Source organism: Oncorhynchus kisutch, linkage group LG10 (genome assembly GCF_002021735.2).
Source record: "Oncorhynchus kisutch isolate 150728-3 linkage group LG10, Okis_V2, whole genome shotgun sequence".
Taxonomy (NCBI): Eukaryota; Metazoa; Chordata; class Actinopteri; order Salmoniformes; family Salmonidae; genus Oncorhynchus; species Oncorhynchus kisutch.
In genome coordinates, this window is record NC_034183.2 from 62878703 (window position 1) to 62904406 (window position 25704).

Sequence of the window (25704 nt, forward strand, 5' to 3'; positions counted from 1 at the left end):
CTTCCCTATACAGGGGAAGCTGCTGCTCCATAAAACAGTCTTTCCACTTAATCTAATTGTATATTGCCTACGAGCCAATTAGTCACAACCACTAGACATTCAGTGTTAAGAGATTTTATTTTACAGGTCTCACATGGAGCAATAGTGTGTGAAGGCTGGGTTTTTTGGATACATTTCTGTGAATGCTGGGTGTTTTTCCCCATTGGTGCATCAAGTGTTCTTTGGATTCCATCATGTTTGAAATGACCGACTGTTTGAAAAGTCACCCACCCTGTCACCAACCAGCACAGGCAGACGTGGCCAGCTCTGATCTTTTAAGAACTTTGTACCAGATAACCATAAGGACAAGAGAAAAAAACTTATATTTTTGGGGATTCCTCAGCATAAACAAAAGTTCTCATTTATAATCTCATGAAAACAACTAATAACTAACAAACTAACAACAAAAAATACATTAAATTACATCTCTAAAATCAATCAAGGATAGAGTGTGGTTGTTACACATCCAGCTGGCTGTCCTCTTTAGTCAGGCAGAATGACAGACCAGGTAGCAGCAGGGTTTGGCCTGGTATAGCCATAGCATCCATGTCCTAGTCACATGGTGCTAACATCAAACAAAGAGCCACCTCTGTTCGGCGTTGAGCAGGGATGACTAATTGTTCCATGGCAGCAGCAGCAGACGTGCTGTATACAATGCATGTTTAATAGCCGCCATTACAGCGGCTCTCCACACTACGACAGCATGAGCCTGGAGTTGACACAGCATAGCAGCATATCATCTCTGAAACAGCTCAGTATCTTGGCCTGGGAGAGATGTGAGGGAGGGAATCAGTTGGAGAGCAAGAGTGGATGAAGGGATCAGACCCCCAGGTTGTTATCCTCCTCCACCTTTCTGTTCATAGTCCCGCCTCCTCCCATCCCTCTGTGTTCAGAGGTCTCAGTGCTGTGTGGTCCCTTCAGGTGCTTCCAGTCTGCTTCACTCTCACAGCGCTTCACACTGCTGAAGAACTTCTTAATCAGATTCCTGGCCTGCATTTTCACTGTGGACACATATAGTTCATTATTAGAAAAGGCAGCTTGCGCTAGTGCGCACACACACAATGTTTATCTTCCTCACCTTGACCTCTTCCCCTACTCCTCCCCTCTGCTAGTAGATGAGACAAGTAGCGGGCAAATGACTTGAACAGCTCCTACAACAAGGAAGATTTGGAATACTACGATTTGAAAAAGTGACAAATGAAGAACCAAATATCTTCATCACAGCTTATGCCCCTTCCCTCTCTCCCTCACCTTGGTGGCAAACTTGCCCTGCGTATAGAAGGGGTCTAGACAGCGCACCACAATGTCAGCCACCTCCTTCAGAGACACAGGCTTGGGGGCTTTGCTTGGGCTCCCTGGCTCCAGTACAGTCTCCTGGACTTTGGGGTTAAAGGTCACCTTCTTCCTGCTGTCCTGTAGGGGGCAGCTACGCTTGGCTGAGGGGAGGGCCTCACTCTCTTCACTGTCCTCACATAGCTGACACACACACACACACACACACACACACACACACACAGAGAACATGTGGTAGTAGATGTTAACAATGATGTCATCATTACATTACTGTTAAAAAACCATGGAAGACACAATAAGACTGTTGTGGCAATATAATATTGATCTCCATATACCCTTAGTTTTAGCAACGATTTAGCCTTGTTTTCATGTGCATTTTGCCTGTGAAGAAGACAAAGGAGTTTAGAGAGAGAGGCGCAAAATGGAATAAACCAGTCAAAGACTTTATCTACAACTTCCGAGGGACATCTTACACTGTGATAGAGTCCAAGTCCAGTTTAGCTTCCTCTTTAACCTCCTCATCATCATTATCCAAGTTGTTGATTTCTGTGGGGATGGTGTCCATAGGGATAGTTTCAATGGGGATGGTTTCCATGGGGATGATTTCCATGGGACTAGTGTCCATAGGGATGGTATCCATGGAGACAGTAGCAGGTGTGATTTCCTGAGTGGGGAGTGACTGAGGTGGTATTGAAAAGGCCTGAGATGACACATCATTGGTTCTTATCTCTACCTCTTGACTGTTTTCAATCGGTTTCTTCCCAAAGTACTGGGTAATGTTGCGGGAGTTCTTAGCAGCCTCTGCTAGCTTCTGCTTCTTGCTCAGGGCCTTGCCTCCTGTCTTGGTGGGACTGTTCAGGAAGGCAGAGACTGCACTGGCTTTAGCTCTGATGGAGGAGCTGATGGTTGGTGCTGTATCTCCAGTCTTTGTCTCCTTCCTCTTCCCCCTCTCCTCCTCACCAGCTGACTCTCCAGACCCAGCCAGGCAGTCAGGGCCCCCGCTCCCTGTCCCACTGTTGGCCCCTGGACCTGTAGTGGAGCCCTCACAGTTAGAGGCCCTCAGCAGATCACTGGCAGTCTGGAAGGGGTTGGAGGAGCCCCTCAGACCTGCTCCTATTCTCTTCCGCTTTAGCTGGTGGAGAGAAGGAGACACAGAAGGAAGGATGCTTAGTTACTAATAGAACCCAGTATGAGGCTGACTCACAATAACACTGACTGCATCCTGTTACTAAATGGGCTGAGACAGTCTCAATGCATTAGCCAGTAGATACATATTTAGTCATTACTGCTGCTTATAAAGGAGCACTACAGTATTTTCTAAGGCAAAGTCCTCTGTGTGCTGTGGTGTTGGGCCTTACTGAGTAGATCTGTGAGGCAGGCGTGAAGCCCTGTTGCTCCTCAGTCAAGGAGGAAGAGGAGGAGGCTGCTTCGTCTTTGGATTCAGTCTTTATCTCTGTGGATTCCCCAGAGCCGCTGGTCCCTTCTCTTCCTCCTCCTCCTGCAGAGGCAGCCCCTCCCTTCTTCATCTCTGATACCTTTAGGAACAAGAGATAAGTTAGATGAGTGAAAGAATAACTTTTAAAAAATAGCTTCCATAGGACTCGATACATAAAGTGACTTTAGTGTTGTACAATAAACCAGACAGTAGTCAGGAGCTACTTACTCTCTTCAGGACAGCTGCTTTGTACAGGTTGGAAGACTTGGTGATCTTGAAGACCTCATGTTCAATATCCACTGCCAAGGAGAGTGTGTCAGAGCTGGATGAGGGGCAGGAGGAAAAAGGGAGAGAAAGAAATCCAAGTGTCAGTTCAGTTGTCCCAGTGGCATCAGTGACTGGGTATTTTAGGTGCATGTGGTTAGTAGTGACTGGTACCTGTGTGTGTCTGCTGCTGCCACCTGGTGGTTGTTCAGAGCCTCCTGTAACAGGGCCACACAGTGCTCCCGGGCCTAGAATTGATGCACACATTTGGCACACACTCTCGTCAAAACTATATATTTTTTTAAGGTAAGTGAAGATGTATTCATTTTATTTCCCCCCTCTATTCAAAGGGAAAGTGTCATTGAGATTTAAAGCATGTCTTTACAAGGGAGAACTGGTCAGTAGCAGCTCCAGAATAAAATCAACACTATACATACATTTATTTAAACTTTTTTTAAATCATGACATACAATCAGTCAGACACGAGCTAAAAAAATATACAAATGGGGCTAAGTTTTTCCTTGAAAATGGCTATTCTTGTAATACATGTATGAACCACAGTGGTAGTACGATCCCCTTTCTGTTCCCTCCATCTGCAAACATAGATGTTCAGTGCTCTGTGCATTTCATCACAAATTGAGAGTGGGACCCGGGATAAGCCAGCATCTTGTTGGGTGAACGATTTACAGCAGAATTTAATTATGGATGAATAAATAGTTTCTAACGAGCTCATGATGGTGGAGACGCTGAATACACAAGGACATGTTCATTAAACATCAAAAACATGTGAGTGTGCATATTGCTTTGCACGTAGGTGAGCATGCATGTGAGCATGCGCGTGTGTGAGACGTTTCCATACTAGAGCTGTACCTTGACAGTGAGCCTGGGGATTTTCTGGCTGCTGGCCTCTCTGAGTGGGCAGTTATCATCTGCAGACACAGTTGAACACAATATCCAAACCCATTCAGTCACATAACAGTATTATTAGCCAGTCACTTTGCTTGTCTACACTGATATTACAACAGTAGAGAACCCACCTGGGGGGATAAATGAATCTTTGTGTCCCTCAGACACCTATAGAGGAAAGAGAGAGAGAAGTAAACAAAGGGAAATAAGACACCCCCTCACACTTCTATTGTCAGTTAGAGCAGAGAACCTACGGAGGGCCCCTCAAATTCCTCACTCCAGCACTAGACCGCTGCCTCTCTCACCTAGTTTCTAATATTTTCAGTGTTCCAAGCCCCATGCTGTTGCTGGCAGCATCTCAAACCAACAGTCTCAAAATAATGGCTCAACTCAACACGTCTTTTGTTTGTCAGGATTAATAGTATGGATTTGAATAGCCCTGTTGTGCCGATTTGACTCCACATATGGGAGAGATTTACCACATGGTGCCTTACAGGGGCCCCTAGCCCCATAGCCTCCTTGCCTGGCTGACTGGCTGGCCACAGCTGGAACACAGATGTGGAGAGAGAGGAAGCTGCTACAGTGTATGAAGGTTTGTTTACTGAAGCAATGGAACGCTTATGAGTCAGATGTTGTGTATAACAGTATGACAGCAAGGCTGTCCATGTACAGCATGTACACAGTACATGAATGCGAAGTTTCACCTTGCGCAGGTTCATTTGTTTCTTGAAGAGATCTCCAAACTCCTTCCTCCGATGCTCGGAGCCATCATCATCACCACCACTCTCCCAGCCCTCCTCATCATGCCTGAGGAGATGACATCACCACAGACCTCAGCATTCCTACTGTACTGTCTATGAGTGACAGCTAGAAAACACATTTTAAAGTCAACAATACATTTGAAAATAATCCTAATCCAACCAAATAGTGCAACCAAAACATGACTAGCGAGTCAGAATACCCCCCCCCCATCTTGCCCTGTTAGCAACTAAAAACTACAACAAATTTTAGCCTGGATGCTAGTCTAATTCTGCTTTAGACTGGCCTCCAGGCTATTAGACCATTGCATTTCTGACCTCTCAAAGCCGTAGCCCTTCCTCCCCCCGGCGTAGAGGTCACGGTCAAACCCAAATGGGCCCCTGGGCTGTGTACTCCAAGCTGCTCCAGTCTTGGTGCACAAAGTGGCCCCCTTCTCCAGCTGGGCCCGCACAGCCTTGGGGTCACGACAGTAGTCACAGGCCCCCGCACAGTCCGGCTTCTGGTCCCCAAAGAACTTGGAGATGGTGGCATGGCGACAGCTGAGAGAGCCCAGAAATACGGGTGTGAGAGAGACAAACATATTGCAGACATGCTAGAGGACAAAACCCTAGGAGGCCTTGCATTCACAGAGTAGCTCATTGGAGCCCAGTGTCTCAAAATGCTCAGAGCCAAGATATTGTGCATTCCTCATTAAGACTCACAATACAGAAGAGTACACATGACACAGTATAATATCAAAAAAGGTAGCTAATGCTGCTGATAGGAGGAATTATACAATGATTGTGTCATGGAGAAATGACAAAGAGGATTGTCATTGATCAATAGCTACCACTGTGTAACAGATTCCCCATTACTGTGTATGATCAATGTGTATGTGTGTGTGTGTGTGTGCGCATGATGTGTGATCAAACAAGGTCACACTCAACTGGCCATCATGTGGCCAAATAAGGCTTTGACCCGAACCCACTAGATGTTATTCCTACTTGAGCAGAGAGGGGTCGTTCCATTTGATTTGAATGCCTTTTTGACCACACCCCTTTTGATTTGAACAAAACTTACCATACATATTTGCCCATGATAGAAGTGGTCAGAAAGTGACTTTTTGGCAGTGGTGGAAAAAGTACCCAATTGTCATACTTGAGTAAAAGTAAAGATACCTTAATAGAAAATGACAACAAAAAAAAAATCACCCAGTAAAATACTACTTGTGTAAAAGTAGTTGGTTTTAAATATACTTAAGTATCAAAAGTAAATGCAATTTCTAAAATATACTTAAGTATCAAATTTAAAATATTTTTTAAATTCCTTAGATTAAGCAAACCAGACAGCACAATTATCATTGTTTTTTTTTACATTTACGGGTAGCCAGGGACATGCTCCAACACTCAGACATCATTTACAAACTAAGCATTTGTGTTTCGGGAGTCCACCAGATAAGAGGCAGTAGGGATGACCAGGGATGTTCTCTTGATTAATGCGTGAATTGGACAATTTTCCTGTCCTGCTAAGCATTCAAAATGTAAGGAGTACTTTCGGGTGTCAGAGAAAATGTAAATATTAAAAAGTGTATCATTTTCTTTAGGAATGTAGTGAAGTAAAAGTTGTTGAAAATATAAAATAGTAAAGATACAGAAAAAAAAAACTACTTAAGTAGTACTTTAAAGTATTTTTTACTTAAGTACATTACACCACTGCTTTTTGAAACCTGAATGCCAAAACATTTAGGCGATATAGGTGCTCAAGTTGACTTATTTTGCATACCCCACCATAACATGAGACATGTCTTAAATCACTGGAAAAGATAAACAGTTGAGTTTGACATAATTTAAAAACGTACAAAAACGGTTGTCAAACTATCATCTGAGGTTTTTGAATTGTGCCTGCCATCGGTTGAGACACAGCATACTCTTGAATACTGGGTGGTTGTCATGTTTTGGCTGATAAATTTACTAAAATAAAAATATCTACTTTTAAATGGTACCACAGAGATGGTTGGAGGTCCACACATCAGAGAGTGTTGACTTGAATGGGAATATCAGTTTGTTTAAATAACATTGTCAATCTTCCATAGGAAACCTATTGAAATCAAAGAAATATAGATCATAGAATAGACATTCCCATTTTGACATTCAATTGTGGGTGGACCAGCAGCCATCTTTATGGTAGTAATTAGAAGTAAACATTTTAATTACATTTAAAATGTCAATGGTGTATCGGCTTAATTGCAGGGGTCTGAAGGGATAGGTCCATTCTATGAATAATATTTCTATGATTGAAATGACACCCACCCTGTACTCAAGAGCATATTGTGTCTCAACTGAAAGAATGTATCAAATATTTTGACAACCCTTTTTGAAAGCTTTTAAATTATTTCAAATCTAAACTGTTTATCTTTTCCAGTGATGAAGACATGGATGTCTCATTGAATTGTGGGGTATGCAAAACTGGTCCACTTTGAGCTAGAATGTTTTGGCATTCAGGTCAAAAAAAAAAAAAAGACACTTTCTGACCGCTTCTACCATGGGCAAATATGTATGGAAAGTTTCATTCAAATCAAAATGGGTGCGGTCAAACAGTTATGGAAATCAAATGCAGTGCCTCTGCAGGAGTGTGAAGTGTATTCTCCAGTAAAAGAACACCCGTTTATCGATACGTTTGTGAACTGGATGCGTTTTCTGCTCACTCGTAGACACACACCACTCCCTTCTATTCTGACAAACTCGATTGATGAGGAGAAAAAGGGGTTGTGGGTGTGGAAAGACTCCTGAGTGAATAATGTGAAACAGAGACGAGGTTCTATAAAATAACTGCTTCCCAAGAGTCTAGTCTGAATAGCAAACCAAAAGGATCTACTTTTAGGAGACTTGTAGGTAAGTGAGATTGGCCATGGGTGGTGGTTGGTGAGGATGTTACTGTTCTAAATGACTTTTAAATAGATTTCAACATCTGAATGTCTATTCACTCTTTAGAGTATGGCTGTTCCGCTTCTTCGTATAACAGCTTGCTCTTTCACACAATATTATGTAATGTATACACACACATTCATACAGGCTAGTGTCTCTTGGAGGAATACTAGTCAAGACACCTCCATAACACACAAAGCAAGACTACCTCGGATGGAAACCCAGTCTCCACAGCTTTCAAAGAGGGGGGAAAGAGGCAGTCTCACCAAGGGAGGAGGGGAGAGTAAGAGACAGACAGTGAGAGAGACAGAGAGAGCGAGAGAGAAAGAGAACGAGCAAGAGACAGAGCTCATGAAGCAACAGAGTCTTTCCAGAGGAGGAGTGAAGGAAGAAGAAAATGACCCACAGCAGAAGGAGGAGATGATGAACTAGCCTATATTAATAAAACAGGCAGAGAGCACAAAAACACAGCAGGAGTCCTTTATAAGTGGAGATAAACAGTGTTGCTATTGCACAACCGCTGCCTTTTCCACTGGCACCAAGAGATGACAACAGCTACTACAAACTGGGAGAGAAGCAAGAATAAAAGGAGAGAGTGAGAGTGGAGAGAGAGACGGTGGAAAGCAAACCAATGACAGCTGGAGAAAGCTAACCTCGAGCCCGATTTGTTTCCTTTCTGAAACCCAGAACAGATTGTACAGAGGACAGCAGTGCAGCGGGTGGGGTTTTGGTCATCTCTTGGCTTTGATGCTAATCGCTACTTGAGGATTTATCTCTGCTAACCCTAATCCTGAAAAGACCGCTGGGTCGAGGAGGCGAGGTCACCACCTCTGTGTCACTGCCGGCTCCAACTCACCCAGCAACACACAGGGAACTCGCTCTCCACACTCACTCAGGTAGGTGTTGGTGCTTGTGTGACATCACTAACTGATTCGCTTCGTTAGACAAGCACAGTTTAACACCTTTATTTACTCTGTTGCATATCTGCAAACTACCCATACAGTTCAGGATAGTGTATGCTGGTTGTGAGTGTGTACATGTAGCCTATATACATGCAAATACAGGCCAGAATAACAGTCTTAGCATACTTTATAGCCTAACCAAAATAATGTGAAGAGTGTAATTTAGCTGTATGGGTAGTGTATTCTGTATTTAGTGTATTAATAGGGAGGCTATTTACATGTGAACACAGTGTGGACCAGAGTTGGAACAGCTCTAGAAGGAGAGCACTCTTCCTGTATGTCATTATCATAATGACATTTCTAACAGCTAAATATTTAGCTACACTTTACTACTGTGGGAAGACTTGCTCCCATACCCCCCGGCCTAGCCGTGAAACCGGAGACTGGTGAAAGCCCAGTCTGACTGGGATCTATCACTACACCAGCTGGTAGGAGTCTACCTGGGAGAGAGAGACAGAGCATCTGTGGGAAACAGCACTAAAGTAAAAAACTATTGTCAGCGGAATTCATACAAAATACATTGGCCAGAACACATTCCACCACGATGGACTCGGTCTGGTCCAGCAACACAACAGGAACAGAAACTCTTTAAAGGGACACAGACAACAGGACAAAGAGACTGAGAAAACAGTCTGGTATCTGTTTTACATGCCACACCTATAGTCAATAAAGCATTTTACTATCAAATGAATTGAAGCACTATTCTATTTGTCTAAAGACTTCCCCTTTAATAGAATCAATACATTAAACTCTATCCTAATCCAAGTCAATCTAGTGTTGTGATGAAGAGAACAGACAGGTAATGTAATCTAGTAGCCTACAGTGTGATCAGGGTTGGGAGAGGAGAAGTAACACTGTGGTGTAGCTGCATAACTAGAGAGAAGAAGATAAAGAGAGTGTGATGAGGAGGAGAACTGTGAAGGGATGATCATGAGATAATTCATATGAACAGGATCCTGTCTTGGCATCAATTGTCCAATTACCCAACTGCTATTCACAGTTTATAGGGAACATACTTTCCCATAGCAACAGCAACATATGTCCTACTCATATGTGCATAATGAATAGACAGAAACTTAAAATATATTCTAACACACAACAAGGCAAATATCAGTGTCTGCCCTTGAAATAACATAGATAAAAGTCCTCCCTTTATACAGTCAGCCAGTGAGACCCTCCTCTCGGTATCATGACAGTTGTGATAACTGTGGTGTGTCAGTCCACAGCCATGCTGCTGGGAGAGCCCTAGAATTACTCTAGTAAGCCTGGAACAGACACAATCCCACTGGCCCAGAAAAACTCAATCCTTCACACACCAACATATTACCAGATTATAACACACTTTCTAGATCCTCCTCTTTCTTATAGGAGGAGCTGTGTCCTACCTGTCCTACCTACTCATCAGAAACACATGCACTAGCAGCTCGACTATATATTCAAGGATGAACACAATGGTTTGTCAACATTCCATTGGTGTCAGGTCATCTACATAGTTTATTTTATTTATTTATTTTACCTTTATTTAACCAGGTAGGCAAGTTGAGAACAAGTTCTCATTTACAATTGCGACCTGGCCAAGATAAAGCAAAGCAGTTCGACAGATAAAACGACACAGAGTTACACATGGAGTAAAAACAAACATACAGTCAATAATGCAGTATAAACAAGTCTATATACAATGTGAGCAAATGAGGTGAGAAGGGAGGTAAAGGCAAAAAAGGCCATGATGGCAAAGTAAATACAATATAGCAAGTAAAATACTGGAATGGTAGTTTTGCAATGGAAGAATGTGCAAAGTAGAAATAAAAAATAATGGGGTGCAAAGGAGCAAAATAAATAAATAAATTACAATTAAATACAGTTGGGAAAGAGGTAGTTGTTTGGGCTAAATTATAGGTGGGCTATGTACAGGTGCAGTAATCTGTGAGCTGCTCTGACAGTTGGTGCTTAAAGCTAGTGAGGGAGATAAGTGTTTCCAGTTTCAGAGATTTTTGTAGTTCGTTCCAGTCATTGGCAGCAGAGAACTGGAAGGAGAGGCGGCCAAAGAAAGAATTGGTTTTGGGGGTGACTAGAGAGATATACCTGCTGGAGCGTGTGCTACAGGTGGGAGATGCTATGGTGACCAGCGAGCTGAGATAAGGGGGGACTTTACCTAGCAGGGTCTTGTAGATGACATGGAGCCAGTGGGTTTGGCGACGAGTATGAAGCGAGGGCCAGCCAACGAGAGCGTACAGGTCGCAATGGTGGGTAGTATATGGGGCTTTGGTGATAAAACGGATTGCACTGTGATAGACTGCATCCAATTTGTTGAGTAGGGTATTGGAGGCTATTTTGTAAATGACATCGCCAAAGTCGAGGATTGGTAGGATGGTCAGTTTTACAAGGGTATGTTTGGCAGCATGAGTGAAGGATGCTTTGTTGCGAAATAGGAAGCCAATTCTAGATTTAACTTTGGATTGGAGATGTTTGATATGGGTCTGGAAGGAGAGTTTACAGTCTAACCAGACACCTAAGTATTTGTAGTTGTCCACGTATTCTAAGTCAGAGCCGTCCAGAGTAGTGATGTTGGACAGGCGGGTAGGTGCAGGTAGCGATCGGTTGAAGAGCATGCATTTAGTTTTACTTGTATTTAAGAGCAATTGGAGGCCACGGAAGGAGAGTTGTATGGCATTGAAGCTTGCCTGGAGGGTTGTTAACACAGTGTCCAAAGAAGGGCCGGAAGTATACAGAATGGTGTCGTCTGCGTAGAGGTGGATCAGGGACTCACCAGCAGCAAGAGCGACCTCATTGATGTATACAGAGAAGAGAGTCGGTCCAAGAATTGAACCCTGTGGCACCCCCATAGAGACTGCCAGAGGTCCGGACAGCAGACCCTCCGATTTGACACACTGAACTCTATCAGAGAAGTAGTTGGTGAACCAGGCGAGGCAATCATTTGAGAAACCAAGGCTGTCGAGTCTGCCGATGAGGATATGGTGATTGACAGAGTCGAAAGCCTTGGCCAGATCAATGAATACGGCTGCACAGTAATGTTTCTTATCGATGGCGGTTAAGATATCGTTTAGGACCTTGAGCGTGGCTGAGGTGCACCCATGACCAGCTCTGAAACCGGATTGCATAGCAGAGAAGGTATGGTGAGATTCGAAATGGTCGGTAATCTGTTTGTTGACTTGGCTTTCGAAGACCTTAGAAAGGCACGGTAGGATAGATATAGGTCTGTAGCAGTTTGGGTCAAGAGTGTCCCCCCCTTTGAAGAGGGGGATGACCGCAGCTGCTTTCCAATCTTTGGGAATCTCAGACGACACGAAAGAGAGGTTGAACAGGCTAGTAATAGGGGTGGCAACAATTTCGGCAGATAATTTTAGAAAGAAAGGGTCCAGATTGTCTAGCCCGGCTGATTTGTAGGGGTCCAGATTTTGCAGCTCTTTCAGAACATCAGCTGAATGGATTTGGGAGAAGGAGAAATGGGGAAGGCTTGGGCGAGTTGCTGTTGGGGGTGCAGTGCTGTTGTCCGGGGTAGGAGTAGCCAGGTGGAAAGCATGGCCAGCCGTAGAAAAATGCTTATTGAAATTCTCAATTATGGTGGATTTATCAGTGGTGACAGTGTTTCCTATCTTCAGTGCAGTGGGCAGCTGGGAGGAGGTGTTCTTATTCTCCATGGACTTTACAATGTCCCAGAACTTTTTTGAGTTAGTGTTGCAGGAAGCAAATTTCTGCTTGAAAAAGCTAGCCTTGGCTTTTCTAACTGCCTGTGTATAATGATTTCTAGCTTCCCTGAACAGCTGCATATCACGGGGGCTGTTCGATGCTAATGCAGAACGCCATAGGATGTTTTTGTGTTGGTTAAGGGCAGTCAGGTCTGGGGAGAACCAAGGGCTATATCTGTTCCTGGTTCTAAATTTCTTAAATGGGGCATGTTTATTTAAGATGGTTAGGAAGGCATTTTTTTAAAATATCCAGGCATCCTCTACTGACGGGATGAGATCAATATCCTTCCAGGATACCCCGGCCAGGTCGATTAGAAAGGCCTGCTCGCAGAAGTGTTTCAGGGAGCGTTTTACAGTGATGAGTGGAGGTCGTTTGACCGCTGACCCATTACGGATGCAGGCAATGAGGCAGTGATCGCTGAGATCTTGGTTGAAGACAGCAGAGGTGTATTTAGAGGGGAAGTTGGTTAGGATGATATCTATGAGGGTGCCCGTGTTTAAGGTTTTGGGGAGGTACCTGGTAGGTTCATTGATTATTTGTGTGAGATTGAGGGCATCAAGTTTAGATTGTAGGATGGCTGGGGTGTTAAGCATGTTCCAGTTTAGGTCGCCTAGCAGCACGAACTCTGAAGATAGATGGGGGGCAATCAGTTCACATATGGTGTCCAGAGCACAGCTGGGGGCAGAGGGTGGTCTATAGCAGGCGGCAACGGTGAGAGACTTGTTTTTAGAGAGGTGGATTTTTAAAAGTAGAAGTTCAAATTGTTTGGGTACAGACCTGGATAGTAGGACAGAACTCTGCAGGCTATCTTTGCAGTAGATTGCAACACCGCCCCCTTTGGCAGTTCTATCTTGTCTAGTTAGACAGTAACATACAGCATCTCTGACTTCTAGACTCACAGTCCATTATGGGTGAAGAATAAGGAATGAAACAAATCCCTAGATTCTAATAATTCTAACAATATATTGTAATAATAATCCATTATTAATAATCAATAATCCATCTTTCATCCAGTTTTATCCCTTTATTTGTGGCTTCAGCAAAGTGGCCACATCACACAACCTGCACCCAGATACTACAGAGTTGCACCCACCCTCAGTGTGAGGGACATGATGGATGCCAGGGAGGAGATGCTGACCCTGCTACAGAAGCTCTGGGCCAAACTGCAGGGTCTCCCCACCGCCAGCCCTCTGGAGATGGGGGCCTTTGCTGTCCTCGTCCTCTTTATCGGTAATCTACACCTCTCGTACATAATATATACATAGATATAACACACACACACACCTCTCAGTGGAGATATACTCCATACACCTAACCATGTGCTTCAGAACATGTCATAACATGTCTTGCAAAGGATGAAACTCCAACATCTTTAATATCACTTTAGATAGTGTGAAATCAATAATCTTGTCTGGACAAAATTCAAATAGGTAGGCTAGCTACTATAAAAGGTGTTGTCAATCGTGTGTTCTTTCCTAGTGGTCTTCCTGCTCATGCTGCTGATGACCTGTTTGACGTGCTGCTGCTGTCACAGAACCAAGGGCCCACATAGTCAGCTAACCTGAGACAATCCCCACTTCCCCCAATAATGAGGAGAGACATTATAAACAGGCACTCTATGGAGTGCCACTGTATCACCAGGAGAGACATTCTGGAGAGGCACTCTATGGGCCTCTTAACCCCGGAGGAATGATGAGGACCCGTGGGGAGGGTGTGGAGCCCATCTATAAAGGAGCCCGGCCCTTGAACAACACACCTCCATACAAAAACACACACAGAGCCTCCCTGAGAAGCAGTCAAACAGGCCCGGCTTTCAGGAGTATCAACATTCCATGGGGCATCCCTGGGCTCTGCTGGCTAACAAAGCAGTCTTTGACGTGAGAGATGGACAAGACTAGACCTCTAGGACGGCTTCAACTGATCCACACAACAAAGACACAAGGAACACAGGAGCATGGAATCACAATCACACACACGCACACACAAAAGATCCCAATAGAAGCACAGGAGATTGCTTGGGGAGATGAATGTCTGTCAGTTCTAGGATGTATGGGTGTCAACTCAACCTCTGCCACAGGCTCATAGACTCTAAGAAAGAGCCCTCTGCAGTTTCCATCAACAACTCACTTAAATGGAGGCATCTTGCCAAACCCCTTGTAAGAGTGTTGCCATATGTCTTCTATCTAAAGGACTTCCTTTGCTTTATTTCCTTGTTCAAGTGCTAGATGGAACAAGGAAACACAGAAATGTCCGACTTGCTAACTGGTTGAACGCGGCACGTGTATAACTACAACCAGTTAGCAAGTCGAAAAAGTCTGTTTCCTAGTTCCGACTAGCACGTGAACACAGCATTAGTTCAGCAAAAACAAGCCATTATCTCATTCCTCAGGCGATTCAGAGGACCATGCCTGCCCTCTGCTGCCTTGTAATATGCTTCACAGTTACACACAAAAACAGAAAAAGAGTAATGCTGTCATTTCCATATAGTTGTTGCATAGGTTAAAAAGGGCATCTCTTCCTTCTGAAAAATCATTTTCTTAGCCTGCCTAAAATAGTGCAATACGCTTTTGTATCTCTCTTACATGAAATAAAACAAAATGCAGATGATTGTGGTGAGTTATATCAGGGGTTCCCAAACTGTTGGCTGCTGCTGTACACACACACACACACACACACACACACACACACACACACACACACACACACACACGCACACACACACACACACACACACGTTGCAATTTCAAAATGATATAGTGCATCATCAGTTTCTCAGTCATTGCAGACCTTAGAGAGCCATTTATAACTTGTCCGAAATGTCCAGATCAACCAGCCTGTTGATTTTTTTGTAATGTTTGAGTCACTCAAATATCACATGACAAAACATATAGAATTGCAAGAAAATTTGCTTTAAAACTGCAAAAGTTTCTCCGCACACCATGACAAAATGTGTAGATTTGCAGGAAATATTGTATGCTTTTAAACCTGCAAAATCTTCTCTCCTCCAATAAAAAGGGTGTGTCATGAACAGTGCTTGTGGCCACAGAAATAGATGTTGCGTGCGAGCGCGAGATGTTCCCCAATGCTGGAAGAGGGGGCCTGAGTGTAAAAGTTTGGGAACCCCTGTGTTATATAACACTCACCCCTCTTGCTCACAGAATGACACCATGGCCTCGAAGTCTGTGATGGAAGCCTTGTCTTGATCTTTCTCGGAGCCACGCTTTGCCTGCAGAGAAGTCACACAATCATTCGCTCAAAGTTAAATAAACAAACATAAAATGATTTGAACACTCTACACACCAATTGCAATCCCCATGCATTTACAGCACCATCATATTGCTATACTAATAACAAGCCCGTGAGGCAGGTTGACAGTGTAGTCTAGATGTAACCTGTTTGCGGGCCACCTCCTTGCGGATGAGGAAGTTCAACTGCTCCCTGTCCTTGGGGGAGTAGTACGTCCTGCAGGAAGAGGGCAGGCCGTCTCGCCCCGCACGCCCAGATTCCTGGTAGTAACTGGCTAGTGACTTGGCAAGGTTCCAATGGGCCACAAACCTGACATTAGATTTGTCCACCCCCATGCCAAAGCTGATGGTGGCCACAATGACAAGCACCTTACCCTGCATCCAATCAGTCTGAGCCTCTGTGCGATCTCCTGCCTTCAACCCTACACAAGCAGGAGTTAAAGGTCAAGAGTCATGCCGCCCACTTTGTTATGTCTAGTCTCTCCATCAATAAAATAATCTGCTTGATTCTTATCTTTATTAAACTTTAACATTGGCATTTACTATCCTACCCCACAATGTTTGTAAGCCCTTGAGGAATGTCTCACCTGCATGGTAAGGCTTGGCCAGGACTCCCAGCTTAGTCAGTTGGTAAGCCACCGTCTCACAGCCATCTCTGGTCCGACAGTACACAATTCCACAACCCTGAAGAAAGACATACAGATAAATATCCCAAGCTAAGTACCATGCACTGATTATAAGGCTGGATGACATATTAAATTCATGTTTTAGCGCAATATTCCAAATTCCTGTATCACAACAATCACTTTTTGTATTTTATGACCGTTTGTCTGCATTTTCTCATGTCTTTTTGGTCTTGTCTCCTTTGCACCTTCCCATTCTCTCTCACACACACAGGCCCCTCCCCCTTCCACTCACAACAACAAAGATGACACATCACTTCCTCCCTGATAAGTGGTTCAACTCACTATTTGCATTTAAGGTTTGTTCCAACAGAATCGGTCATAGGGACACCGAAACACATTACTCTGATTACACCATCCATTATTTTACTGTAATAGAGGAGAAGTTAACCTTTCAACTCATCAAATTGCATGCAGAGCAGACACTAATAAAACCAGGGAATCAATTAACACAGATTCTGGTAAATTTATGTTCAGTTTGTTGCAAACCGGGCATTTTCAGCCAGATCGCTGAATATTGCAAAAAAGCAGGTTAAACTATTTTGATAAAATAATTACATTATTAGTGGGTTTTATGGTTGTGGAAGGCTTATATTTACCCTAGATATAATTTCACAAGCCCAGAATTCATTAGGTTATTGCTGACTGTTTGAAATGTGGTGTATTTGACCTTTAAATCTAGATATATATTGTGAATGGCCCATAATTTAAAAAAATAGACTTATGATTTTTAGGCCACAACGCCCAGCCCTAACTGATTACACCATCCATTAGATAGAGTAGGAAGAGATACTGCATATAAGGAGAGAGTCAGAGGGGAATCTAGTCCACCAACCTGTCCTTTGGGGCCTTCCCCCAGGGTCAGGGCCTCCCTGATGAAGGCATGTAGGTGCTTGTAGGGGTCCTCTAGTAGCTCCCTGTACACCACCTCATAATGCAGGTTACTGCGAAACACAGGTGTGGCAAAGGACAGAGGTGATCGCAGCCTCAGGGACTTTGCTATGTCCTCCTGCACCTTCTGGGGTGCCGTGGCCGTCAGCGCCACGCAGGGTATCCCGGGAAGACGGGCACGCAGACTGCCCAGTTTGAGGTAGTCTGGTCTGAAGTCATGCCCCCACTGGGAGACACAGTGAGCCTCGTCCACAGCCAGGTAGGAGAGGAGGCTCCGGGAGAGTAGGCCTGTAAGGCAGGGCTGGAAGGCAGAGGAGGCCACCATCTCTGGGGTGATGTAAAGCAGCTTCAACCTGGGGCTCTCACTCTCCAGATCGGCCAGGATCAGACGGCGCTCCCCTGCAGGGAGCTTGGAGTTGATGGAGCATGCAGGAATGTTCAGGTCCCTTAGGTGGTCCACTTGGTCCTGTTATGGTGGATACAGAGAAAGGGATCATCATTGAAGAAACCTACAGCTAGCTATGCAGTTAAGGATAGCTCAGTCTATATCAGAATCAATCACGTAATCAGGACAAATTACACAACAGAAGAAAATGCTAAAGAAGAGAGACTGACCTGGATGAGAGCGATAAGAGGGGATATGACCAAGGTAATACCCTTAGCCAACACTGCGGGAAGCTGGTAGCAGAGGGACTTCCCTGCCCCGGTGGGCATGCACACAAAAACATCCCGGTCACCTGCACACAACAGGGGCAGTAATTTACAATTTTCCATCGACAGTCCGATTTGGGCAACGGCATTACTCAGATATGTTTAATAACAATAGCTGATCATGCTAGCTAGTAGTAGGTAACAGTCAATGAACTGGTTGAAGAATTTGCTAATTAGCTACCTAGCTAGTTAGATAGCCCGCGGCTGGCTAAGATTAGCTAAAACTAGAAGAGCCGTTCCTAGGTAAATTATTGTAAGTCCAACATGTCTATTGTGGTTCTCACCTTTAACAACTGCTTTAACAACGTCCTCCTGCTTCTGGGATCGGAACTTATCGAACCCAAAATGGGTTTTTAACGCCTTTTTAATGGAAGTCATCTCTTATCCAGAAAAACGTCCAACTTGACAACAAACTTCATTCTCTAGTCGTCGCGTATCGATGACATCATACCAGTCGGCACATAATAAGGAAGCCATATTTTAACTAGTGAATGTCTTTAAACATATTTTATCTACGGTTCTCTTTTAAATATAAATGTTTATGTAAAGTCAAATGACCGAAACAGATCTGTTTATATTTTGTGCAAAAAAAAAACATTAAACGCACACAACTGATTAGATTCATCATCCATGGGTACACGCCTTTGTTTTCCTGGCCAATGAGAGTCGAATGCGCTGTGATTAGCACCTGATTAGCACGACCCAGACCAGGACAGATTTTAATGCTAGAATTGTTTTTGTTGTCTCGATCTGTGAGGTGAGTCTCCGTTTGAGTTCTGGTTGAATTTGGTGACCTCCATAGACCACTTTATCAACACCCAAACCAAAACACTGACACAATCGAAACCCCTGATTTATGTATCAATAAAGCAGGGAGAGAATAGGCATAGGATTGCAGAATATTAAAAGGAGGTTAACTCCACTCCACTTCATCGCCATGGATCGCTCCCGTTCACCCTCTGTTTCTGACACTGTCTGTGTGCTCTGGGGTATGTACTGAGGTTAATGCCACTTTGAGATGGCTTGAAATTGGTGACCTAGATGCACAACAATGTATTGTAAACCCAGGGTCTCCTCTTTCCTCTGACTAGGCTGTGAGCTGAATGACACCCAGAGAAAGGCAGTGTTTGAAATAGCGGAGGATTTGTTGGAGCATCAGTTCTTTATCCGAACGGTCAGTCTAAGTCTTTAGTCCATCTCCAGCCCTCTCCACACACCCCATTAGCAGAGATCACTTGACTTAGTCAGTGACACAACAATTAACATAGTCCAATGACAGCCCAACCCCTAATCTCTGCTCCCCTTGTGTATAGATGTGTCTGAGTGCAGAGGCCAGTAAGGAGATGCATGTGGTGGAGGTACAGGACAGAGTTGGGGAATGCTGCAAGCCAGTGCCCATTGCCACACTTCACCCTATGTGCCAACCTATGGTCAGTTTCAGTGGGTTTGAGCTCATCCCACCTGTCATCTTCAACCTTCGCTCTGGGCAGGGCCCCCTCTTCATTTCTGGACAGCATTTGACATGTAAGTAATTGAGATAGGAGAAAATGATGTTATTGTCTAGAGAATGGCATAAAAATAAATATTAATCAGAAACTATTTGTATGTCAATTCTGGGACTCTGTTCTTTATTTGGCTTTAAGTTCAATTCAAATGATACCTGGAATTGTTGTGCTGTCATAGTGGTCTATGAGGAGGAGGAGGAGGAGAAGGAGGAGGAGAAGGAGGGTCTTCTAATCAACACCCCCACTTGGTAAGTAAACAAATCTAGAACTTCATAACATGATTACCTATTTTGATCCCTTATGACATTGTACAGTTCAGTATGAAATAGTTATTGTGTTTTTATTTCAGATCACAGTGGTCTTCAATAACATGATCCCATTTGAAGGACTTCAATAAAACACAGCACTAAAAGTAGAACCTTTGAGTTTCGTATATTTATTCATCACGGAAAGTGCATTGTTATTGCAGGATTAATATTTCACAATAGATTAAGATAATACTACAGTATTCTTTCAAATGTATGAAAATACAGAGCATGTGAGTGCATAGCATAACTGGAGTAAGGAAGAGGCAGAAAGAATCACATAGAAGCAGCAGCATCCGTGGTCACATAGCTATCCAATATCATGATGGTCTAGTTCTTTACAGTAACGAAGGTTCTGATTACTCTATAGGAGTGGTGAGAGGGTAACCATAGGGTGGAGGGATGGTGTTAAGAGGGAAAGTTCAGCCCCATAGGCACAGGGAGGGACAGAGGCAATAGGCCTTGCTCCCAGGGGACTTGATCACCAGGTCCTTAATGATCTCTGTCGTGCCGAACAGAGGGAACAGCTTCTCGTTGAAGCTCTCATTGTAGGTGTAGATGTGGGAGCGGCTGTCTACGTCGTAGAAGGACAGCTGGCCCTGGTCGTAGTCCAGGTAGACGGCCACCTTGCGGGGGATAAGACCAGGCGGCAGGGCAGTGAAGGGCACAGTCAGGGCCTTGAGCTCCGTGCCCCTCTCCAGGCGCAGGGTCAGGTAGCCCGTGTCTGTGTTCAGGGACTTGAAGCCCTTCCTCAGGGCTGACTCCTTGGCCACACCCAGCCGAAAGTCCCGCTCCCCCACCTCCACCTCCCAGTAGTGGCGGCCAGAGTTGAAACCCTCCACCCCTGTGGCGCACCACCAGCCATCGAAGCGCTGGTGGTAGTTTGGCACATCCTTTCTCTCGAAGCCGCAGCGCATCTTCTTCTCGTCATTGGAGATCAGCAGGTCAGGGTTGGCTGTGTCCAGGTCAAGGGATATCTCCACTGCTGCATTAGAGATCCAGTCCCATACTGGAATATACAGTGGGGCAAACAAGTATTTAGTCAGCCACCAATTGTGCAAGTTCTCCCACTTAAAAAGATGAGAGGCCTGTAATTTTCATCACAGGTACACTTCAACTATGACAGACAAAATGAGAAAAAAAATCAATTAAAAAATCACATTGTAGGATTTTTAATGAATTTATTTGCAAATTATGGTGGAAAATAAGTATTTGGACACCTACAAACAAGCAAGATTTCTGGCTCTCACAGACCTGTAACTTCTTCTTTAAGAGGCTCCTCTGTCCTCTACTCGTTACCTGTATTAATGGCACCTGTTTGAACTTGTTATCAGTATAAAAGACACCTGTCCACAACCTCAAACAGTCACACTCCATACTCCAAAACGGCCAAGACCAAAGAGCTGTCAAAGGACACCAGAAACAAAATTGTAGACCTGCACCAGGCTGGGAAGACTGAATCTGCAATAGGTAAGCAGCTTGGTTTGAAGAAATCAACTGTGGGAGCAATTATTAAGAAATGGAAGACATACAAGTCCACTGATAATCTCCCTCGATCTGGGGCTCCACGCAAGATCTCACCCCGTGGGGTCAAAATGATCACAAGAACGGTGAGCAAAAATCCCAGAACCACATGGGGGGACCTAGTGAATGACCTGCAGAGAGCTGGGACAAAAGTAACAAAGCCTACCATCAGTAACACACTACGCCGCCAGGGACTCAAATCCTGCAGTGCCAGACGTGTCCCCCTGCTTAAGCCAGTACATGTCCAGGCCCGTCTGAAGTTTGCTAGAGAGCATTTGGATGATCCAGAAGAAGATTGGGAGAATGTCATATGGTCAGATGAAACCAAAATATAACTTTTTGGTAAAAACTCAACTCGTCGTGTTTGGAGGACAAAGAATGCTGACTTGCATCCAAAGAACACCATACCTACTGTCAAGCATGGGGGTGGAAACATCATGCTTTGGGGCTGTTTCTCTGCAAAGGGACCAGGACGACTGATCCGTGTAAAGGAAAGAATGAATGGGGCCATGTATCGTGAGATTTTGAGTGAAAACCTCCTTCCATCAGCAAGGGCATTGAAGATGAAACGTGGCTGGGTCTTTCAGCATGACAATGATCCCCAACACACCGCCCGGGCAACGAAGGAGTGGCTTTGTAAGAAGCATTTCAAGGTCCTGGAGTGGCCTAGCCAGTCTCCAGATCTCAACCCCATAGAACATCTTTGGAGGGAGTTGAAAGTCCGTGTTGCCCAGCAACAACCCCAAAACATCACTGCTCTAGAGGAGATCTGCATGGAGGAATGGGCCAAAATACCAGCAACAGTGTGTGAAAACCTTGTGACTTACAGAAAACGTTTGACCTCTGTCATTGCCAACAAAGGGTATATTACAGTATTGAAATAAACTTTTGTTATTGACCAAATACTTATTTTCCACCATAATTTTCAAATACATTCATTAAAAATCCTACAATGTGATTTTCTGGATTTTTTTCCTTCTCATTTTGTCTGTCATAGTTGAAGTGTACCTATGATGAAAATTACAGGCCTCATCTTTTTAAGTGGGAGAACTTGCACAATTGGTGGCTGACTAAATACTTGTTTGCCTCACTGTACATAACAGATTAGTAACAAATATTAGTCAAATAAACAATACGTTCTGTGAACATCACATCTGGCTCTGTCAATGCCTGTCCAAGGCATCACATACCTGAGTGAGGAATGTAGCGGGCAGCACCTATCTTCTGAGTCCTCTGCTTCCATATGAGCCACTGTTGAGGGATGGCTTCCTGCAAGCACAAAGATGGAGAGGGAGAAAAGCGACTTTGGTAAATATCAGAGCTGTTATCATGCATATACATTCATTTATTTTAAAGGGGGACAATTGATATTTAAGGAGGCCCCCACCTTGTCCAGGCCCTGTGTCAGTAAGACCCACATGAGCAGTTCCATGGCTGTCAGGAGGTTGGGCATGTTGCGACTCCTCCATGCAGCCTGGAGGTCCTCCAGAACTTGAGCCACAGCCTCCCCAGGCCACACACTTTGCTCAGGTTGGGCTCTCAGGTCCTTGGTCCAGTTGATGATGGTCCTCTTAGCGTTCTCCATTTCATTCTCACTGAACAGGTCCTGCTTCCTCCACTCGCTCTCCTCTGGCCAGCCATCTGACTGCATGGGCCTCTTCTGCTGACAACAGGTGAAGACTCATTCAACACGTGTTTGGAGAATGTCACCTGCAAGCTATACAGTATATATTAATAGCTGTTACAGTATATTGGCTCCTGCTCTCCATACCTTGCTCTCCAGCAGAGATGCCCACTCCAGGATGAAGGCCCTGCAAAGAGGAGTGGGCCAGATGTCCTCTAGTTTCCAGATGTTCTCCAGCACCTCAGACCTCTGCAGAGAGGATATAGACAAGTGGGGGATTTAGTAGACTTGTTTATCCTCCAAACTAGACCTGACAATGGATACTTGTATAATGGATGTTACGAAAGGTGTGTATATATTTCAGTGTACCTGGCACACTCGATTGAGATCTCTAGCCAGCTCCACTATAAACAGCTGATTCTCTTCCAGTGGCTCTCTCTTCTCATTCTTCGCCCTCTTGCGAGATTCCTGACAGACAAAAAAAAAAGAGTGTAAAGACTTAGCCATAGAACACATAGAAAGTAGCAATAAAAAATAAATATTAGGAAAAGAGGAAACGAAACAGATTTAGGACAGAAATTGGTGTTTTACTAGTGCATTAGGAAGTAATAAGGTCAACCCAGAAAAGGACCCACTTGGCCTTAACAAAATGCACACCATGCTCTTCTCCTTTCAGCAGGAAAGAAAGAGATCTCCTCTCTCCCATAACCCCCCTGACAGCATCTATTATTAAACTAAATCAAATCAACAGTCCGTGCAGGTTACTTGGCCCTGCATGCTCACTGCTGCTGTCTCATCTGCCAGCAGTAATCTGTTTTCCCTGGGGTTTTACACACACACACACACACACACACACACACACACACACACACACACACACACACACACACACACACACACACACACACACACACACGTCAACTTTGATTTGTAATAGGTAATTAAATCAAACTACAGAAACAATTAAAACCTATCTACTTGAGTAAGCATGTGACTGGTGATGCTACCATGACAACCCCTCCACAGCCATTTCAAGGTCACTTTCCTTTACGATAAAATCTTTGACCGTAGCAAAAAAGATTTGAACAATAAAACATGTCAATTGTGTTTTTGTTGTTTGGAGAATTTGTAATGCATGACAGGAGTTTGACCTACTGTACCTTAAGCTTGGCTGTGATGTTCTTGACCGGCTCGACTATAAAGTGGAAACACTGCATCATCTTGGAAACTGTGCTGAAACTCTACAAAGAAAAAGACAGATAAAATAGCATTAGACATTTACCTTGATAGACAGGGAACCTCTACTTGACAGAATATACACTACCCGTGTAAGGATTTCAGATTGACAGGTGATACTGCTGAACTAAAACCACACCACTGATCTGATTCAGTGGTAGCAGGACCACCTAAATTCTCTAAGGGGACTCAAATGGTTTGAAATCTAAAACTACCCCTGCCCTACTTTCATTAGAAATGTGTCAGCTGTTCCACCCTACTGCCCTATATTCTGTCCCGAGTCAAGTTAAAAGACATTGGCATCATGGCCAAAGGAGTAACGCAGCTCCACTGTTAAGAAGATTGCTTTAAATCGTTAATCATAGGGCGGAGGACAGGCAACACATGTCTAATCGTACTGAACTAAATCCAAACAGCAACACCTCTGTGGTCATCATAACATGAAGAACACCTCCCTTTTGGTATCTTTAATGATACTCTGACCTAGTTATTGTGTGGATGTTATTCAAGTCATATTATCATTGTGAGGTAAGCACGGGATCCTACCCACTTTTAGAGACTGGGGCATCAACTGATCAGTAACTTGGTTAGGATCAGTGATGAGTCAGAGCAGAGGTTACTTGGCCCTCTGTAAACGTGACTGGCCCTGCATGCTCTTTGCTGCCGTCTCATCTGCCAGCAGTAATGTGTTTGGCCTTTGTTTTTCCATAACACAGACACAGCAGGGTAAATGTGGCACGTGAGTTAGGTCAGTGTGCCACTGAATCCCTTAGCATAATGACTGGCGCAAAATAATCATTTTGATAAATGAAATGCATATTCATCGGCTCACATTGTGGAGAGCAGAACCAGATGGCATTTGTTATAAAATTCATGGTAAACTCATGTCAACCTTTAGTAATAGAATACAAATAAATACAATGGAATACAATGCAACAAAAATGTGAGTAGGCAAATGAAATCATGAAAACAAAAACAGGAAACATTGTTCAGGTATTCAGAGTAGGCCTACGTGTATTACATCTTTTGTTTGAGTGACAGTGACCCAGTTACAGACCAGTCTAGACACACGCAGTCTGCGCACAAAGTAATGAGTAGGGTCGTGTGACTTTGCGGCACTGCCAGAGTGCTTGATCCTATATATCCTTGGTTGACATTGCAACATGTCGAATTTTACACTATGCATGATAGTTAAGTTATTTTTGCGACACTAAACAATGCCATGCTGTTATGTGACGTCTGTGGACTTTCATGCAATCGAAATGAATGTATTATATTTGATAGAAGATTTGACACAATCAATGCAGTTGAGTCGTACAAACTTGTTAGACATACCTGTCACAATGTTGTAATGTAAGCCGATTGGTGTCTTCTATACACAGGAGTAATTCTATTAGAGAACAAGTTGACTGTATGCTGCAGTATGACTGACCTTGTTTACATACAAGATTTTCCTAGGAACGAAGATGGTTCGGCTCTCTCCGTTTTCTCAATCCGAAGGCAGACAAACAGCGCCGCCATGATTGTTGTGGTACATCAGTTGTCCACAAAGTGGAACGGAGGGCTGTCTAGCTCCCGCCTATCCTTTCTTTGGATTGGTGGATACATAGCATTATTGTAATCCCGTTTTGAATATTCGATTAGGTTCGTTGACGTCAACCGCGTGTATTCAATGGAGAGAGATACTATGCTACTATTATTGCAAGAACTG

At 44.0% G+C, this 25704-nt stretch overlaps 3 protein-coding genes and 1 long non-coding RNA gene across 6 annotated transcripts; 2 read left to right on the top strand and 2 right to left on the bottom strand.

The window, feature by feature from the left end:
- Positions 1 to 98: 98 nt before the first annotated feature.
- Positions 99 to 18250, bottom strand: recql5 (RecQ helicase-like 5). 2 transcript variants are annotated; one of them, XR_004211327.1, is made up of 18 exons: positions 18084 to 18222; positions 17704 to 17825; positions 17033 to 17554; positions 16102 to 16198; positions 15662 to 15936; positions 15413 to 15495; positions 5014 to 5235; positions 4642 to 4744; positions 4069 to 4105; positions 3902 to 3960; positions 3206 to 3279; positions 2996 to 3089; positions 2691 to 2867; positions 1806 to 2464; positions 1668 to 1713; positions 1291 to 1515; positions 1118 to 1214; positions 99 to 1040 (listed from the first exon to the last, which is right to left on the bottom strand). XR_004211327.1 is itself a non-coding variant. In XM_031834627.1 (18 exons), the coding sequence occupies exons 1-18, from the start codon at positions 18175 to 18177 to the stop codon at positions 859 to 861; spliced, it is 3144 nt and encodes a 1047-aa protein (XP_031690487.1). In that variant the 5' UTR covers positions 18178 to 18250; the 3' UTR covers positions 99 to 858. The 2 variants fall into 2 exon arrangements, 1 of the variants encoding a protein (XP_031690487.1); XM_031834627.1 differs by having other exon boundaries at positions 1118 to 1190; positions 18084 to 18250.
- LOC109893558 (uncharacterized) lies at positions 7348 to 15551 on the top strand. Its single transcript, XR_002255772.2, has 3 exons — positions 7348 to 8495; positions 13310 to 13499; positions 13749 to 15551. It is a non-coding gene; the product is annotated as an uncharacterized LOC109893558 (long non-coding RNA).
- On the top strand, positions 17842 to 19722 carry npm2a (nucleophosmin/nucleoplasmin, 2a). The gene is made up of 5 exons (XM_020491891.2): positions 17842 to 18788; positions 18891 to 18973; positions 19113 to 19323; positions 19483 to 19552; positions 19654 to 19722. Coding segments are annotated over exons 1-5 (417 nt in total). The 5' UTR covers positions 17842 to 18736; the 3' UTR covers positions 19655 to 19722.
- On the bottom strand, positions 19721 to 25518 carry LOC109897385 (butyrophilin subfamily 1 member A1). Of its 2 annotated transcripts, none has more exons than XM_031834629.1 (7): positions 25329 to 25518; positions 23918 to 23998; positions 23127 to 23225; positions 22905 to 23006; positions 22521 to 22793; positions 22324 to 22402; positions 19721 to 20618 (listed from the first exon to the last, which is right to left on the bottom strand). In XM_031834629.1, the coding sequence occupies exons 2-7, from the start codon at positions 23975 to 23977 to the stop codon at positions 20032 to 20034; spliced, it is 1200 nt and encodes a 399-aa protein (XP_031690489.1). In that variant the 5' UTR covers positions 23978 to 23998; positions 25329 to 25518; the 3' UTR covers positions 19721 to 20031. The 2 variants fall into 2 exon arrangements, with proteins under 2 accessions (XP_031690489.1, XP_031690488.1); XM_031834628.1 differs by having other exon boundaries at positions 22521 to 22796; positions 25329 to 25460.
- Positions 25519 to 25704: the final 186 nt, after the last annotated feature.

Bases quoted from the DNA above. Each gene is read 5' to 3' on its own strand.
- recql5 (XM_031834627.1), bottom strand. From the start codon at position 18,177: ATGACTTCCATTAAAAAGGCGTTAAAAACCCATTTTGGGTTCGATAAG. The intron at 5,236-15,412 runs GTGAGTGTTATA...GGGCTCTCTCAG, and splicing joins TCATTCTGTGAGCAAGAGGG to CTGTCGCCATGCCACCATCT. The intron at 2,465-2,690 runs GTAAGGCCCAAC...TCTCTCCACCAG, and splicing joins CTGCCTCACAGATCTACTCA to CTAAAGCGGAAGAGAATAGG.
- npm2a (XM_020491891.2), top strand. From the start codon at position 18,737: ATGGATCGCTCCCGTTCACCCTCTGTTTCTGACACTGTCTGTGTGCTC. The intron at 18,974-19,112 runs GTCAGTCTAAGT...CCTTGTGTATAG, and splicing joins ATCAGTTCTTTATCCGAACG to ATGTGTCTGAGTGCAGAGGC. The intron at 19,324-19,482 runs GTAAGTAATTGA...GTGCTGTCATAG, and splicing joins TTCTGGACAGCATTTGACAT to TGGTCTATGAGGAGGAGGAG.
- LOC109897385 (XM_031834628.1), bottom strand. From the start codon at position 23,977: ATGATGCAGTGTTTCCACTTTATAGTCGAGCCGGTCAAGAACATCACA. The intron at 22,797-22,904 runs GTATGGAGAGCA...ACCTGTTGTCAG, and splicing joins CATCTCTGCTGGAGAGCAAG to CAGAAGAGGCCCATGCAGTC. The intron at 20,619-22,323 runs GTATGTGATGCC...TGTATATTCCAG, and splicing joins CCGCTACATTCCTCACTCAG to TATGGGACTGGATCTCTAAT.